The sequence below is a fragment of the Larimichthys crocea genome, chromosome VIII (assembly GCF_000972845.2).
Source record: "Larimichthys crocea isolate SSNF chromosome VIII, L_crocea_2.0, whole genome shotgun sequence".
Taxonomy (NCBI): Eukaryota; Metazoa; Chordata; class Actinopteri; family Sciaenidae; genus Larimichthys; species Larimichthys crocea.
In genome coordinates this window covers 28,389,029-28,403,863 of record NC_040018.1, presented here as the reverse complement: position 1 = coordinate 28,403,863, position 14,835 = coordinate 28,389,029, and the positions used below count along the sequence as shown (strand labels likewise).

The 14,835-nt window shown below is 43.1% G+C and overlaps 1 protein-coding gene and 2 pseudogenes across 3 annotated transcripts in view; all 3 read left to right on the top strand.

Annotated features, from left to right (window-relative positions):
• The window catches only part of LOC113746309 (ankyrin repeat and SOCS box protein 7-like), a 5,744-nt pseudogene extending 3,708 nt beyond the window's left edge, over positions 1 to 2,036 (top strand).
• Positions 1 to 14,835, top strand: part of asb7 (ankyrin repeat and SOCS box containing 7) — a 36,434-nt gene that overhangs the window by 14,168 nt on the left and 7,431 nt on the right. For 2 of the 3 annotated variants that reach the window (XM_027281653.1, XM_027281654.1), the window contains exons 2-4: positions 9,820 to 9,929; positions 11,711 to 11,922; positions 13,734 to 14,339. In XM_027281653.1, coding sequence (XP_027137454.1) covers positions 9,892 to 9,929; positions 11,711 to 11,922; positions 13,734 to 14,339 — 856 coding nt within the window. In that variant the 5' untranslated portion in view covers positions 9,820 to 9,891. Of the gene's footprint in view, positions 1 to 9,538; positions 9,558 to 9,819; positions 9,930 to 11,710; positions 11,923 to 13,733; positions 14,340 to 14,835 lie in introns of those variants that run through there. The other variant, XM_027281655.1, reaches the window with a different exon arrangement.
• On the top strand, positions 2,850 to 5,428 carry LOC113746346 (ankyrin repeat and SOCS box protein 7-like; annotated as a pseudogene).

Sequence of the window (14,835 nt, the reverse complement as noted above, 5' to 3'; positions counted from 1 at the left end):
TATATATATATATATATATATATATATATAGTATAGATTGCATAAATCTGGTTTCTACACACAGTCGTGTTCTCTGAATGTGACGTTAACTGTATACAGGTTGCCGTTCGGAAGAAGAAGAAAAAAATGAATGGGGATATCTTTTTTACGCTCTGTTTTATTTTTACATGCATTTTAACCCACATAGACATGCAAATGTGGAGTGATGGGCAGCCCCCCTAAGAACGCCCAGCGAGCAGTTATAGGGGCAAGGCACCATTCCCGGTTTCCAAGTCCAATGGACTGAGCTACTCGCCCCCAGGTGTACATACAGGTGTAGTCCAGTTAAAAGACAAGGGACATGACAGGTAGACGCAAAAAACACAACATAAAAACATAAAACATAGACATAAAAAGGTATATATTTGCATAAATATAGCTATATATGCACATGTGTATGTATCTATCTATATCTAATATATCTATATCTATATATATATATCTATATTATATACATATATATACGGTGCCTTGCTCAAGGAGGTGGTGAACTGGACTGGCACCTCTCCAGCTACCAGTCCACCTTCCATATTTTTGGTCCATGCGGGACTTGAACCGGCCACCCTCCCGGTTCCCAAGCCAAGTCCCAATGGACTGAGCTACTGCCGCCCCAGGTGTACATACAGGTGTAGTCCAGTTAAAAGACAAGGGACATGACAGGTAGACGCAAAAAACACAACATTAAAACATAGACATAAAAAAGTAACTGTATACATATCTAAAAGGTATATATTTGCATAATATGCTATATATGCACATGTGTATGTAATCTATAACATTTGTAAAGTGGGTAAAGGACAGATGTGCAGGTTATGGCATAAATCTGGTTTTCTACACACGGCCTGTTCTTGTGAATGTTAACCGGGTACACTGTATACAGGTTGCCGTTTGAGTGTTCACCTTTCTCTCCTGACTGACCCAACTGTCGTTGTTCTGTGTCGTTGCAGGTGAAACTCTTGAAGACGACGGAGCGCCTTTTCTGACAGTGCGCTGTATATTTACAGGTGCAGCTCCGATATGGACTAAGAGAAGCACGTCTCTTCAGCTTGTCAAGAGGTACGTTTCATATCGCGCTGTCATCCAGTCGTTGTTATTGTTGCTATGGAAGTTTTGGGTCTGTCTCGCTGTCGTTAGTTAAGCCTGTGACACTCCATTGCTGTATCCTCCTATGGTTTAAGAGGCTGAATATACTGTACATACTCAGACAGCGGGTGCACATGGCTCCGTTCATACTGCACTGACTGCCTGCATGGTCACACTATTGACGGTGAGTAAATTCCAAGCTCACGTTTCTTGCAGCTTGTGGACGGTCGGCCCTTTGTTGGGTGAGTTCAAGTGAAAAATAACCTCACACACACTTTGGGGTTAAGTGATACTATGCCAAGAGTAAAATTAGTGCTTCATTTGTTGTGTAAGAAAACTGACTTATTGGAAAATAGGGCTGCCACGATTAGTCGATAGTCAGATTATGTCAACTAATTTAGTAGTCGACGCATCGTTTTTTTGTGTTGTTTTTTTACTTTGCTTTTCTCTCAAAACTTGCCACGTCTGCCTTTTCTGTCTCCACACCACACACCACACACCTATGCACATGTGCAGTAGTGGTATCGCGTCAGGCCTGACTGTACCGTAAATGATACCATAACACAGACCCTCCAGGAATTCACGATGTTGCGATTTGCAACTTCAACGCAACTTCAGTGAATCCCTGTGAATTCAGGGCGGTGTTGCAATTTTAACCAATCACCGCGTTTTTTCCGCAACTTTCGCGCCAGTCTGCCCGGGGGATCAACTCGGCGGGTCAGGGATGGGCGCGTGGTGCAGGAGGATCCCCTCGTAGGACCTCTCCCCGGCGCAGGCTGGCCTCCGTTGGGCGCATTTCCAGTCGCTCTGGGTCGGCATGGAAAGACTCTGGGGCGAAGGTGGCTCACAGCTCCGTCCGCAAGCTTTGCAGCACCGCCCACCCGCCCCTTTCGGGACAGTCGATTTACGTATGATCCGATTAGACGACTAATCGAAAAAAATAATCGGTGATTAGTCAATTATCAAAATAATCGTTTGTGGCAGCCCTACTGGAAAATCAGAAAGCTGAAGCCAATTTACTCGATGACTATTTTCTGTCAGTATACACATGCAGCATTCTTTGTGGAGCAGAGCTCCGATGGATGCTGCACTTCAGTACAGGCTTTTGAACTTCAGCAGAATCGCACACGTAGCGCTAGGAACATAAAAACTATTTACGTTGCTCGTAAGACTTTAAATCAGCTAAGCCAACATTTACCATGGACATATGAGTATCAGTTAATATGTCAGTGAGTGCAAAGATCACTTTACTCACAGATTCATTGAAATGGTGCGGCTGATATGAGCTGCTGGTGTCACGTTTGTCATTTTGTGTATAGAAGCATCGGATTTGATGTGGGTTATTTTATCTGATACAGACAATTCAATTTGCTCAGATGTCCATAATAGGAAGGAAGTCTTTATTAACAGTTCTCATAAAAACTGCTTGTTTAATAATCGTCGGCTGATATTTGGTCTTTGTCAGTAGGGTATCAGTACTCTACTATCTGTGGGGTTGTGTTTTCATTGATTGTTGCGCAGCCTGTAGCTCATGTATAAAAACGTCATTATTCCATATTGTGTCTACGACCCAAACGCTGCTTTCCAATACATTTGGAGTGTCGCCTGGTGCGCATTAGCACCAGTACGTTGAACATGGTAGAGCATTTACATTGGCATAGCCAGCAGTGTCGTCAGCCCCCATCAGGTGAGACACAGATGAACATTCTTCTCTGACATGTGACAGGATGCTGAACCATCACTGCAGAAGGGACCCTGAGCTTCATGAGGAGCTGCAGATCCAGGCTGCAGTGGCATCGGGGATGTCTACACCGTCAGGAGAATGCTGGAGCAAGGATACTCGCCTAAGATCCGCGACGCCAAACGGCTGGAGCGCTCCTCCACTTCTCTGCTGCCAAAGGAAAAGAAAGATGTGTTCGAGTCTTTCTGGAGCACGGAGGTACGGGTTTGTCTTTTTTATCGTCCTGCGGGAAACTTCATTTATGGTTATACAGTGACAGGTTTTTCTGCCCCAACACTAGAGGGGCATTATTTTATTTGAAGAGAGAGCCTTTTTCACCTCCTGAATTAACATGTCACAACATCCAAACAGTCAGACATGTAACCTTAAACACTTTCTAATACCTCCCATCTGCAGAAAATGTGATCTAGAATAATGAAATCTATGTAAATAGATATGTGAAGAAGATTTCAAGTTAAAGCACAAGTCCAGACCCATGACGGGAGGGTGTTTCTGTTAGATGCATGAAGAAGACCATGAACAGTGCGAGCAGCCTTTAAGCTACAAAACAACAAAATGCACATGGCCGAGGTTGGTAGAACTTTGGACATATGTGAGGGTAACAGATACAGTATACTTATTTGGGAACGATTAACTGGTGCGTGCTCCAAATTTAATACAATGGAGCCACCATGGATCCCAAGTCTTGTTATTTTGAGTCCTGGCTGAAAGATGCCCTGCACACTTGTAATGTGTCTGCTGTGTTCAGCACTACAGGGAGGTCAGCGTGACCTCTGATGTCCTGTCACGGACACGTGAAATATTTGGACGGCTCCTTGTCTTTACAACTTGGCAGTCTTCATGTCATCGGGCAACTTAGATAATTGTATATTTGTAGTGTTTGGTCGTGTGAGGGTTAACAATAATGTTCATTGGCAATCCAAAACTGTTCATTAAATCTGAGGTTATTTCCTTTCGACAGACTTTAGCTGACATAGGGCGTCCGTTTGAAAATGTATTGACCAGTGGTCCCTCGTTTATCGCAGGGGATACGTTCTAAAAATAACCTGCAATAAACGAAATCTGCGAAGTACTTTTTACAATTATTCTACATGGTTAAGGCCGTTTAAAACCCCTAACCACACACTTTTATACACTTTTTCTCAGACAGGCATTAACATTTTTCTCCACATTCTCTCTTATTTAAACTCTCAAGTTCAAAACTTTCGCAGATTTAACAAAAATAAGTACAATACTGCTTAGTAAATGAAACGTTTTCATACTTCCTCTTTGTCTGGTGGCCGCTCCGCTGTAACGGCTTTTTCCTCCTGCAGCAGTGTTTTTTTTCCGAGTGCAGAACATACAACGCATTTTGTACAGTTTCTCCCTTAGCTAATAGGACGCCGAACACCAAGCGCTTCATACTGTAGCAGTATGCTGTAAAAAAAGCATGCAAAAATTACATTAAAAAAACTGCGAGACCGCGAAAAGTGAACTGTGTTATAGTGTAACTGCTACTATACAGTTGGGCTAAACACAGCACGCGCATGTGATCAGGACATAAAGGACGATGAAGAACCAGAGCTAATCTGGTGGAAACTGGGTACTTGTGAGCAGCAAGTGTTTCTGAACCTTTCACTTTACTATGTGGCAGGATTTAATTTATATTCCAGTGAATTTCATTTGAAATGTAGTATTTTGATAGTTTAATATGTTCTTTTTAATTCATTTGAAACTTTAATATATCGCAGATTCCTTCTTGTCCACAAGAGGGTGGTGTTGTATCACCAGTGGCACATGTATCAGAGTTTGCCTCAGACAGTGCTCTAACTCTCAGTCAGTACAGTTAATAGCTAGAGGGCACGTAGGTTAGAACAGGTAATGTGAACTGTTGAAGAGGATCTTTTTGTCAGATTCAGACTTCAGATGGACTTCTGTGTTTGCGTTTCCTCACTTCCACTCTGTCCACTCTCCTCTGTGCAGCTGACCCCACATGAAGGACTTTATTGGAGGCTTCACAGCGCTTCACTACGTGCTATGCAGGCAGAGCGCCCATCGCCCGACTCATGGGAGTCCGAGTTTCGCAGTGACATTTAAATGCAAAAAGCAACGATGGCTGGACGCCGCGCACGTCGCCGCCCACTACGGCCGAGGACTCGTTCGTACGCCTCCTCCTCGAGTTCAGGGCGCGGTGGACCCATGAGGCACAAAGGAACCACGCCGCTACAGCTGGCCATCATCCGCAGGCGATCCAGCTGTGTACGGATCCTCCTGGACCACAGCGCCAATATTGACATTCAGAATGGCTTCCTGCTGCGATACGCTGTCATCAAGGCAATCACTCGTACTGCCGCATGTTCCTGCAGAGAGGAGCCGCACTAATCTGGGACGTCTTGAAGATGGCCAGACGCCCCTGCCACTGTCAGCCCTCAGGGATGATGTGCTGTGGCGCCCAGATGCTCTACACATACGGGGCCGATACCAACACCAGAACTACGAGGCCAGACACCTGTAGCTGTATCTGTTAGCATGTCTGGGATCAGCCGGCCCTGCCTGGACTTCCTACAGGAGGTCACCAGTGAGTAACACTAAACCACATGTCACCACAGCATGTCCACAGCATGACATATAGGAAAAGGATTACAGTATGTGAAAGTTTAGTTCTATAATTGTAAATTTTATACAAAAGTACAATCATGGTAATCAAAACAAGTATAATAATCCATTTTATCTGACCATCATGAAAAGAACCCAGAGGTATTAACAGAACCAAAGAAAACCAGCAGAATCTGCTGTTACATGCTGACTTACTTCCAGCTATAAATGTTTCATTAAATCAAGAAATGTCATATTTTTTTATTAGTTGACTTGTTGTCTAGTTCAAATAAGGAAAGAAAATGTGCTCAGACGCTCTTTCACCGATTCATTTTCAGTGTTGCAGTTCACATGTTTGGCGTATCCATTTATTTACTTCTCATTGATTAATTTATACTTTAATTACTGATGTTTTTTACAATCTACTCTTTAGGTTGAGGGATTTTTTTTAAGCCGGACTTTCATGCATGCCATTTCCAAGTTTCAGAAATGAATTATCAGATTGTAGAAGAAATAGATAGAATTCAGTCAATAGAAAGTTTATATAAATAAGACAAGATATATATAAGATCATGAGGATGAATGTGATGTCCACAAGTTATTCTCCCCAAATTATTACATTTATCTTATCAAGACATTGTAACTTGCACTATGAGTACAGCTAGACATGCTACATTTGTATTCTACATGTTAGATTGTTTTGTGTAATCCTGATGACTCCAGGAGTTTATGTTAGTAAACTGTTATTGACACATTTTCATTTGCCCTAATTATATAATTGTAATGGAATCAGGATCTGAGTCAGTTTTTAGGGCTGGGTATCGATCTTTCAAATTCCAAGATTCGATTCCGATTCTAAGACTGAGAATCGATTGTCCATAATCCGATCCGATCCTCATTCGGGTTAGTGTTATTAAAACCATTTTTTTGATCGCCCGTATTCGTCGTTTTCAACAACGGAATACGGGCGCATATCTTTGCAAATGTAACCCGCACTCGCCTCAGTTATTTTGGGAACGTACAGAAGTGGCTGGTCGTTGTAGAGTTTCCTTGAGTGTTCTTTTGTCTGTTTAGTTTTATTGTATTTCCAGTGAATTTCCATTTTTCCCACGTTGATGAACGCATCATATCATTCCGAGGCCATTGAACGCACCTCGCAGGTGTGAGACGCGTAGTGTAGTTTAACAACGGTGCACGCTGTTTCCAATTCAATGACGCGACTTAAAAATTTTAATTTAATTAAATCGATCTTTGGATCGAATCGATCTTAAGGAATTAATATGCAAAATCGATTTTTTTCAACACAGGCCTAGTCAATTTTTACATTTTATTTCTACATAAATGTGCAAAGACTCCTTTTTTAAAAAATGTCAATGTCACATAATCGAGGAATGCATTTTTTGCTTTAAAGGCAGCGTTTGGTCTAAGTATGATCGTTTAGAAGTGAACGCTGTAGTTGTATGGCGTGGATACTACATCACGCTACAATCTAGTCAATGTTGCATGCCGTTTGCTAATGTAGTGTGGCACAGGGAAAAAGTTAATGTCCTTAACCATGAAAAGAAATCTGTGATAGGGGTGTGGTGTCGAAAGAGGGCTGCTGCCAACCCAAGGTTATAATACCATGTGGTTCATCACAGAACAATCCCAGGTTGGAGGAACGGAGAGCACCATTACCTGAGCATTATGATTTAGAGAACAATGGCTGCATTCCTCCCTACCCCCTGAAACTTTGATATCAAAGTATCAACAGAGCTGTTGCACTGATTCAGACAGCCCTTTCAGAGACTGCAAACCTTCAGCCAGAATCACATATCTGCTGGGTTATTGATACACTCTACCTCCTGGATTATTCATATGCCATGAAAGGCTCGTCCCACCAGAATGACAAGACACCCAGCTCTTTTCACACTGTCTCCACACAATGGTTTCAACTTAAAGCAGAACCAAAGGATTCCCTTCCCAGGAAATTTACATGTAATATCACTGTCATCGCTGACGTCCAAGTCTAGATGAGCAAAAGGAATTCTTTCTAAAGGCAGAATGCTTTCTCCTGTGTAGAAGGTGCAGGTACCTGAGGCTAGTTTTTGTACATGTCATTACTCCAGCATGGTACATGTTAGTTTATTGGTCACATGATTCATATACTCTGGCTGTTGAGTACTGAACAAAGGCACTTAGAAATAGAAAGATCATGTAGGATGGCTGGGAACTCTTTTCCAATCTGTCCTGTCTTTACAACCCATAATGCCTCTCATGAGCTGAGTGGTACAAGATTCTTCATGCCATTTCGGATGTAATTCATTACATGTTGGTACCTATTCGAACCGGTTTTGATTTCCCACCATTAATTTGTACAGTATGTTTCGGTTCAGTTATCTTAGTCAAAGAAAAACCTTGTCAAGCCCACCTGCATGATGCTATATCATTATATGAATATTTACCCTCATTAACGTGCTGCTTGGTTGGAAAGCAGTGGCCCTCATGCGGAGTGTGTCAGATATTGTGGTATTCCTGGAACGAAGCCCATGTTTTTTGGGTTTTCTTCATGAAGTGAAGTCGCGCTCTTAGACCATTCTTCCTCTCCCGCAGGACTCCTCTTTTACAAGTTTCCAGCAGAGCAGACCGTGCTGTTTGACATCATTGTTTTTCAATGCGTAACTGTCATGAAAAAGAATCGTTAAGGGAATTCAGCTCGGAGGCATACACTCAGATGAAGCAGACCATTTGGAACCAGTTCTCAACTGAACCAGTCTCGATTCCCTCCCTAGATGTGACATCACAGTTCCTTGCGCGTAGCGCTGCCAGCAATCCTGAAAAGTACTAAAACTAGTATTTACTTTCACCTCCTGAGCAGTGGTCAACTTTTTGGAAATCAAAAAAGAACCTGTGGTGTTTATGTTTTGATAACTTCCTGTAGTAGAAAAGGGATCATGTCCACTTCCTGGTTTTTTTTTTTCCATTCAGTTTTCCCCACAGGTTAGCTGTACTGCCAGGTGCTGCCGTAGGTAGTATGTTTTGAGATATCCACTGTGAAATTTGAGTACGGTGAAGGTGAACAGAATGGTACAGGCCTTGGATTGAATCATGCGAGTCTGTTGGGAGGGTAAATTGATTTTGTTATATTTCAGCTATAGTTGTTCCTGTGGTGGAAGGAAGATAAAGTGTCCACGGCAGAGGAGTCACTTTACCTACATAGACTGAAACGCCCGCATGCATCACTTCCTGGAATAAAGGGGATTCTTTACAAGCTTGTTTGCATACAGCTGATAACGGAGAGGATACTGAGTGATTTGGGGAACTGATTAATTCCATTGGAAGGCTGTTGGAAAACCGTCCAGCTAACAGAGGGATGTTTGAAGTTTCATAATGGATACTGTTACCAACTGCCTATTTTAAATTAACATCACCTTGTTCAAATAACAAAACCAACACAGTGCATGAACTCACAACAACTTACCTCAGTGTGACTTCTGCTGTTGCCTTTGAGAGACCAGTTCAGATATGCGTGGCTTCACCTTGGCAAGTGCCAGTCTCATGTCATTTTCACAGCAAAGTCTGTTCCTTTTCTTAGTTTTTATGTCCAGCATCCTCGAAAAACGATTGCTCACAAAGATATGTTTTATACAAATGGTATAAAAAATAATTCCAGGGCGGAGGCTCCACCGAACCCCTGAGACCGACTCACCGAACCCCTAGGGTTCGATCGAACCCAGGTTAAGAACCACTGATATAGTATATCGTGTGCTGTGAATGTGACGTTAACTGTATACAGGTTGCCGTTTGGAAGAAGAAGATATTCCCCATAAATTCTTTTTACACTCTTGTTTTATTTACATGCATTTTAACCCAGATACACACACATGCAAATGTGGAGAGAGATGGTGGAGTGATGGGCAGCCTTCCCTGAGAAGCGCCCAGCGAGCAGTTGGAGGGGAACGGTGCCTTGCTCAAGGAGGTGAACTGGACTGGCACCTCTCCAGCTACCAGTCCACCTTCCATATTTTTGGTCCATGCGGGACTTGAACCGGTTTCCGAGCCAAGTCCCAATGGACTGAGCCACTGCCGCCCCAGGTGTACATACAGGTGTAGTCCAGTTAAAAGACAAGGGACATGACAGGTAGACGCAAAAAACACAACATTAAAACATAGACATAAAATATTTAAAAGGTATATACTTGCATAAATATAGCTATATATGCACATGTGTATGTATCTATAGACATTTGTAAAGTGGGTAAAGGACTGATAGTGCAGGTGATGGCATAAATCTGGTCGTGTTCTGTGAATGTTAACCGGGTACACTGTATACAGGTTGCCGTTTGAGTGTTCACCTTTCTCTCCTGACTGACCCAACGTGTCGTTGTTCTGTGTCGTTGCAGGTGAAACTCTTGAAGACAGACGGAGCGCCTTCTCTGACAGTGCAGCTGTATATTTACAGGTGCAGCTCCGATATGACTAAGAGAAGCACGTCTCTTCAGCTTGTCAAGAGGTACGTTTCATATCGCGCTGTCATCCAGTCGTTGTTATTGTTGCTATTGGAATGTCTTTGGGTCTGTCTCGCTGTCGTTAGTTAAGCCTGTGACACTCCATTGCTGTATCCTCCTATGGTTTAAGAGGCTGAATATACTGTACATACTCAGACAGCGGGTGCACATGGCTCCGTTCATACTGCACTGACTGCCTGCATAGGTCACACATATTGACGGTGAGTAAATTCCACAAGCTCATCGTTTCTTGCAGCTTGTGGACGGTCGGCCCTTTGTGGGTGAGTTCAAGTGATAAAATGAACCTCACACACACTTTGGGGTTAAGTGATACTATGCCAAGAGTAAAATTAGTGCTTCATTTGTGTGATGTAAGAAACTGACTTATTGGAAAATAGGGCTGCCACGATTAGTCGATTAGTCACGATTATGTCAACTAATTTAGTAGTCGACGCATCGTTTTGTTTTGTTGTTTTTTTACTTTGCTTTTCTCTCAAAACTGCCACGTCTGCCTTTCTGTCTCACACACACACACACACACACCTATGCACATGTGCAGTAGTGGTAATCGGCGTCAGGCCTGACTGTACCGTAAATGATACCATAACACAGACCCTCCAGGAATTCACGATGTTGCGATTTGCAACTTCAACGCAACTTCAGTGAATCCCTGTGAATTCAGGGCGGTGTTGCAATTTTAACCAATCACCGCGTTTTTTCCGCAACTTTCGCGCAGTCTGCCCGGGGGATCAACTCGGCGGGTCAGGGATGGTCGCGTGGTGCAGGAGGATCCCCTCGTAGGACCTCTCCCCGGCGCAGGCTGGCCTCCGTTGGGCGCATTTCCAGTCGCTCTGGGTCGGCATGGAAAGACTCTGGGGCGAAGGTGGCTCACAGCTCCGTCCGCAAGCTTTGCAGCACCCGCCCACCCGCCCCCTCTCCGGGACAGTCGATTTACGTATGATCCGATTAGACGACTAATCGAAAAAATAATCGGTGATTAGTCAATTATCAAAATAATCGTTTGTGGCAGCCCTATGGGAAAATCACAAAGCTGAAGCCAATTTACTCGATGACTCTTTTCTGTCAGTAATACACATGCAGCATTTCTTCGTGGAGCAGAGCTCCGATGGATGCTGCACTTCAGTACAGGCTTTGAACTTCAGCAGAATCGCACACGTAGCGCTAGGAACATAAAACTATTTACGTTGCTCGTAAGACTTTAAATCAGCTAAGCCAACATTTACCATGGACATATGAGTATCCGTTAATATGTCAGTGAGTGCAAAGATCACTTTACTCACAGAATTCATTTGAAATGGTGGCGGCTGATATGAGCTGCTGGTGTCGACGTTTGTCATTTTGTGTAATAGAAGCATCGGATTTTGATGTGGGTTATTTTATCTGATACAGATCAATTCAAATTTGCTCAGATGTCCGTAATAGGAAGGAAGTCTTTAGTAACAGTTCTCATAAAAACTGCTTGTTTAATAATCGTCGGTTGATATTTGGTCTTTGTCAGTAGGGTATCAGTACTCTACTATCTGTGGGGTTGTGTTTTCATTGATTGTTGCAGCAGCCTGTAGCTCATGTATAAAAACGTCATTATTCCATATTGTGTCTATGACCCAAACACTGCTTTCCAATACATTTGGTCTGTCGCCCGGTGCGCATTAGCACCAGTACAGTACGTTGAACATGGTAGAGCATTTACATTGGCATAGCCAGCAGTGTCGTCAGCCCCCATCAGGTGAGACACAGATGAACATTCTTCTCTGACATGTGACAGGATGCTGAACCATCACTGCAGAAGGAACCCTGAGCTTCATGAGGAGCTGCAGATCCAGGCTGCAGTGGCATCGGGGGATGTCTACACCGTCAGGAGAATGCTGGAGCAAGGATACTCGCCTAAGATCCGCGACGCCAACGGCTGGACGCTCCTCCACTTCTCTGCTGCCAAAGGAAAAGAAAGATGTGTTCGAGTCTTTCTGGAGCACGGAGGTCAGAGGATTTGTCTTTTTATCATCCTGCTGCGGAAACTTCATTTAGTGGTTATACAGTGACAGGTTTTTCTGCCCAAACACTAGAGGGCATTATTTTATTTGAAGAGAGAGCCTTTCATTCACCTCCTGAATATAACATGTCACAACATCCAAACAGTCAGACATGTAACCCTTAAAACACTTTCTAATACCTCCCATCTGCAGAAAATGTGATCTAGAATAAATGAAATCTATGTAAATATGATAATGTGAAGAAGATTTCAAGTTAAAGCACAAGTCCAGACCCCATGACGGGAGGGATGTTTCTGTTAGATGCATGAAGAAGACCATGAACAGTGCGAGCAGCCTTTAAGCTACACAACAACAAAATGCACATGGCCGAGGTTGGTAGAACTTTGGACATATGTGAGGGTAACAGATACAGTATACTTATTTGGGAACAGATTAACTGGTGCTGTGCTCCAAATTTAATACAATGGAGCCACCATGGATCCCAAGTCTTTGTTATTTTGAGTCCTGGCTGAAAGATGCCCTGCACACTTGTAATGTGTCTGCTGTGTTCAGCACTACAGGGAGGTCAGCAGTGACCTCTGAATGTCCTGTCACGGACACGTGAAATATTTGGACGGCTCCTTGTCTTTACAACTTGGCAGTCTTCATGTCATCGGGCAACTTAAGATAATTGTATATTTGTAGTGTTTGGTCGTGTGAGGGTTAACAATAATGTTCATTGGCAATCCAACAACATGTTCATTAAATCTGAGGTTAATTTCCTTTAACGACAGACTTTAGCTGACATGAGGCGTCCGTTGAAAATGTATTACAGTGGTCCCTCGTTTATCGCAGGGGATACGTTCTAAAAATAACCTGCAATAAACGAAATCTGCGAAGTAAGTTTTACAATTATTCTACATGGTTTAAGGCCGTAAAACCCCTAACCACACACTTTTATACACTTTTCTCAGACAGGCATTAACATTTTCTCACATTTCTCTCTTATTTAAACTCTCAAAGTTCAAACTTTCGCAGATTTAACAAAAATAAGTACAATACTGCATTAGTAAATGAAACCGTATTTCATACTTCCTCTTTGTCCTGGTGCCGCTCCGCTGTAACGGCTTTTTCCTCCTGCAGCAGGTGTTTTTTTTCCGAGTGCAGAACATACAACGCATTTTGTACAGTTCTCCCTTAGCTAATCAGGACGCCGAACACAATGCGCGTTCATACTGTACAGTATGCTGTAAAAAAGCATGCAAAATTACATTAAAAAAATCTGCGAGACCGCGAAAAGTGAACTGTGTTATAGTGTAACTGTACTATAACAGTTGGGCATAAACACAGCACGCGCATGTGATCAGGACATAAAGACGATGAAGAACCAGAGCTAATCTGGTGGAAACTGGGTACTTGTGAGCAGCAAGTGTTTCTGAACCATTCACTTTACTATGTGGCAGGATTTAATTTATATTCCAGTGATCTCACAGTTTGAAAATGTCAAATGTCAATTTGAAATGTAGTATTTTGATAGTTTAATATGTTCTTTTTAATTCATTTGAACTTTAATATATTCGCAGATTCCTTCATGTACCACAAGAGGGTGGTTGTGTATCACCAGTGGCACATGTATCAGAGTTTGCCTCAGACAGTGCTCTAAACTCTCAGTCAGTACAGTATAATAGCTAGAGGGCACTGTAGGTTAGAACAGGTAATGTGAACTGTTGAAGAGGATCTTTGTGTCAGATCAGACTTCAGATGGACTTCTGTGTTTGCGTTTCCTCACTTCCACTCTGTCCACTCTCCTCTGTGCAGCTGACCCCACAGTGAAGGACTTTATTGGAGGCTTCACAGCGCTTCACTACGCTGCTATGCACGGCAGAGCGCGCATCGCCCGACTCATGCTGGAGTCCGAGTTTCGCAGTGACATTATAAATGCAAAAAGCAACGATGGCTGGACGCCGCTGCACGTCGCCGCCCACTACGGCCGAGACTCGTTCGTACGCCTCCTCCTCGAGTTCAGGGCCGAGGTGGACCCACTGAGCGACAAAGGAACCACGCCGCTACAGCTGGCCATCATCCGCGAGCGTTCCAGCTGTGTACGGATCCTCCTGGACCACAGCGCCAATATTGACATTCAGAATGGCTTCCTGCTGCGATACGCTGTCATCAAAGGCAATCACTCGTACTGCCGCATGTTCCTGCAGAGAGGAGCCGACACTAATCTAGGACGTCTTGAAGATGGCCAGACCCCCCTGCACCTGTCAGCCCTCAGGGATGATGTGCTGTGCGCCCAGATGCTCTACACATACGGGGCCGATACCAACACCAGAAACTACGAGGGCCAGACACCTGTAGCTGTATCTGTTAGCATGTCTGGCATCAGCCGGCCCTGCCTGGACTTCCTACAGGAGGTCACCAGTGAGTAACACTAACACCACATGTCACACAAGCATGTCCTACAGCATGACATATAGGAAATAGGATTACAGTATGGTGAAAGTTTAAGTTCTAAATAATTGTAAATTATTATACAAAGTACAATCATGGTAATCAAAACAAGTATAATAATCCATTTTATCTGACCATCATGAAAAGAACCCAGAGGTATTAACAGAACCAAAGAAAACCAGCAGATATCTGCTGTTACATGCTGACTTACTTCAGCTATAAATGTTTCATTAAATCAAGAAATGTCATATTTTTTTATTAGTTGACTTGTTGTCTAGTTCAAATAAGGAAAGAAAATGTGCTCAGACGCTCTTTCACCGATTCATTTTCAGTGTTGCAGTTCACATGTTCGGTGTATCCATTTATTCACTTCTCATTGATTAACTTATACTTTATTAATGATGTTTTTACAATCTACTCTTTAGGTTGAGTGATTTTTTTTTTTAAGCCGGACTTTCATTCATGC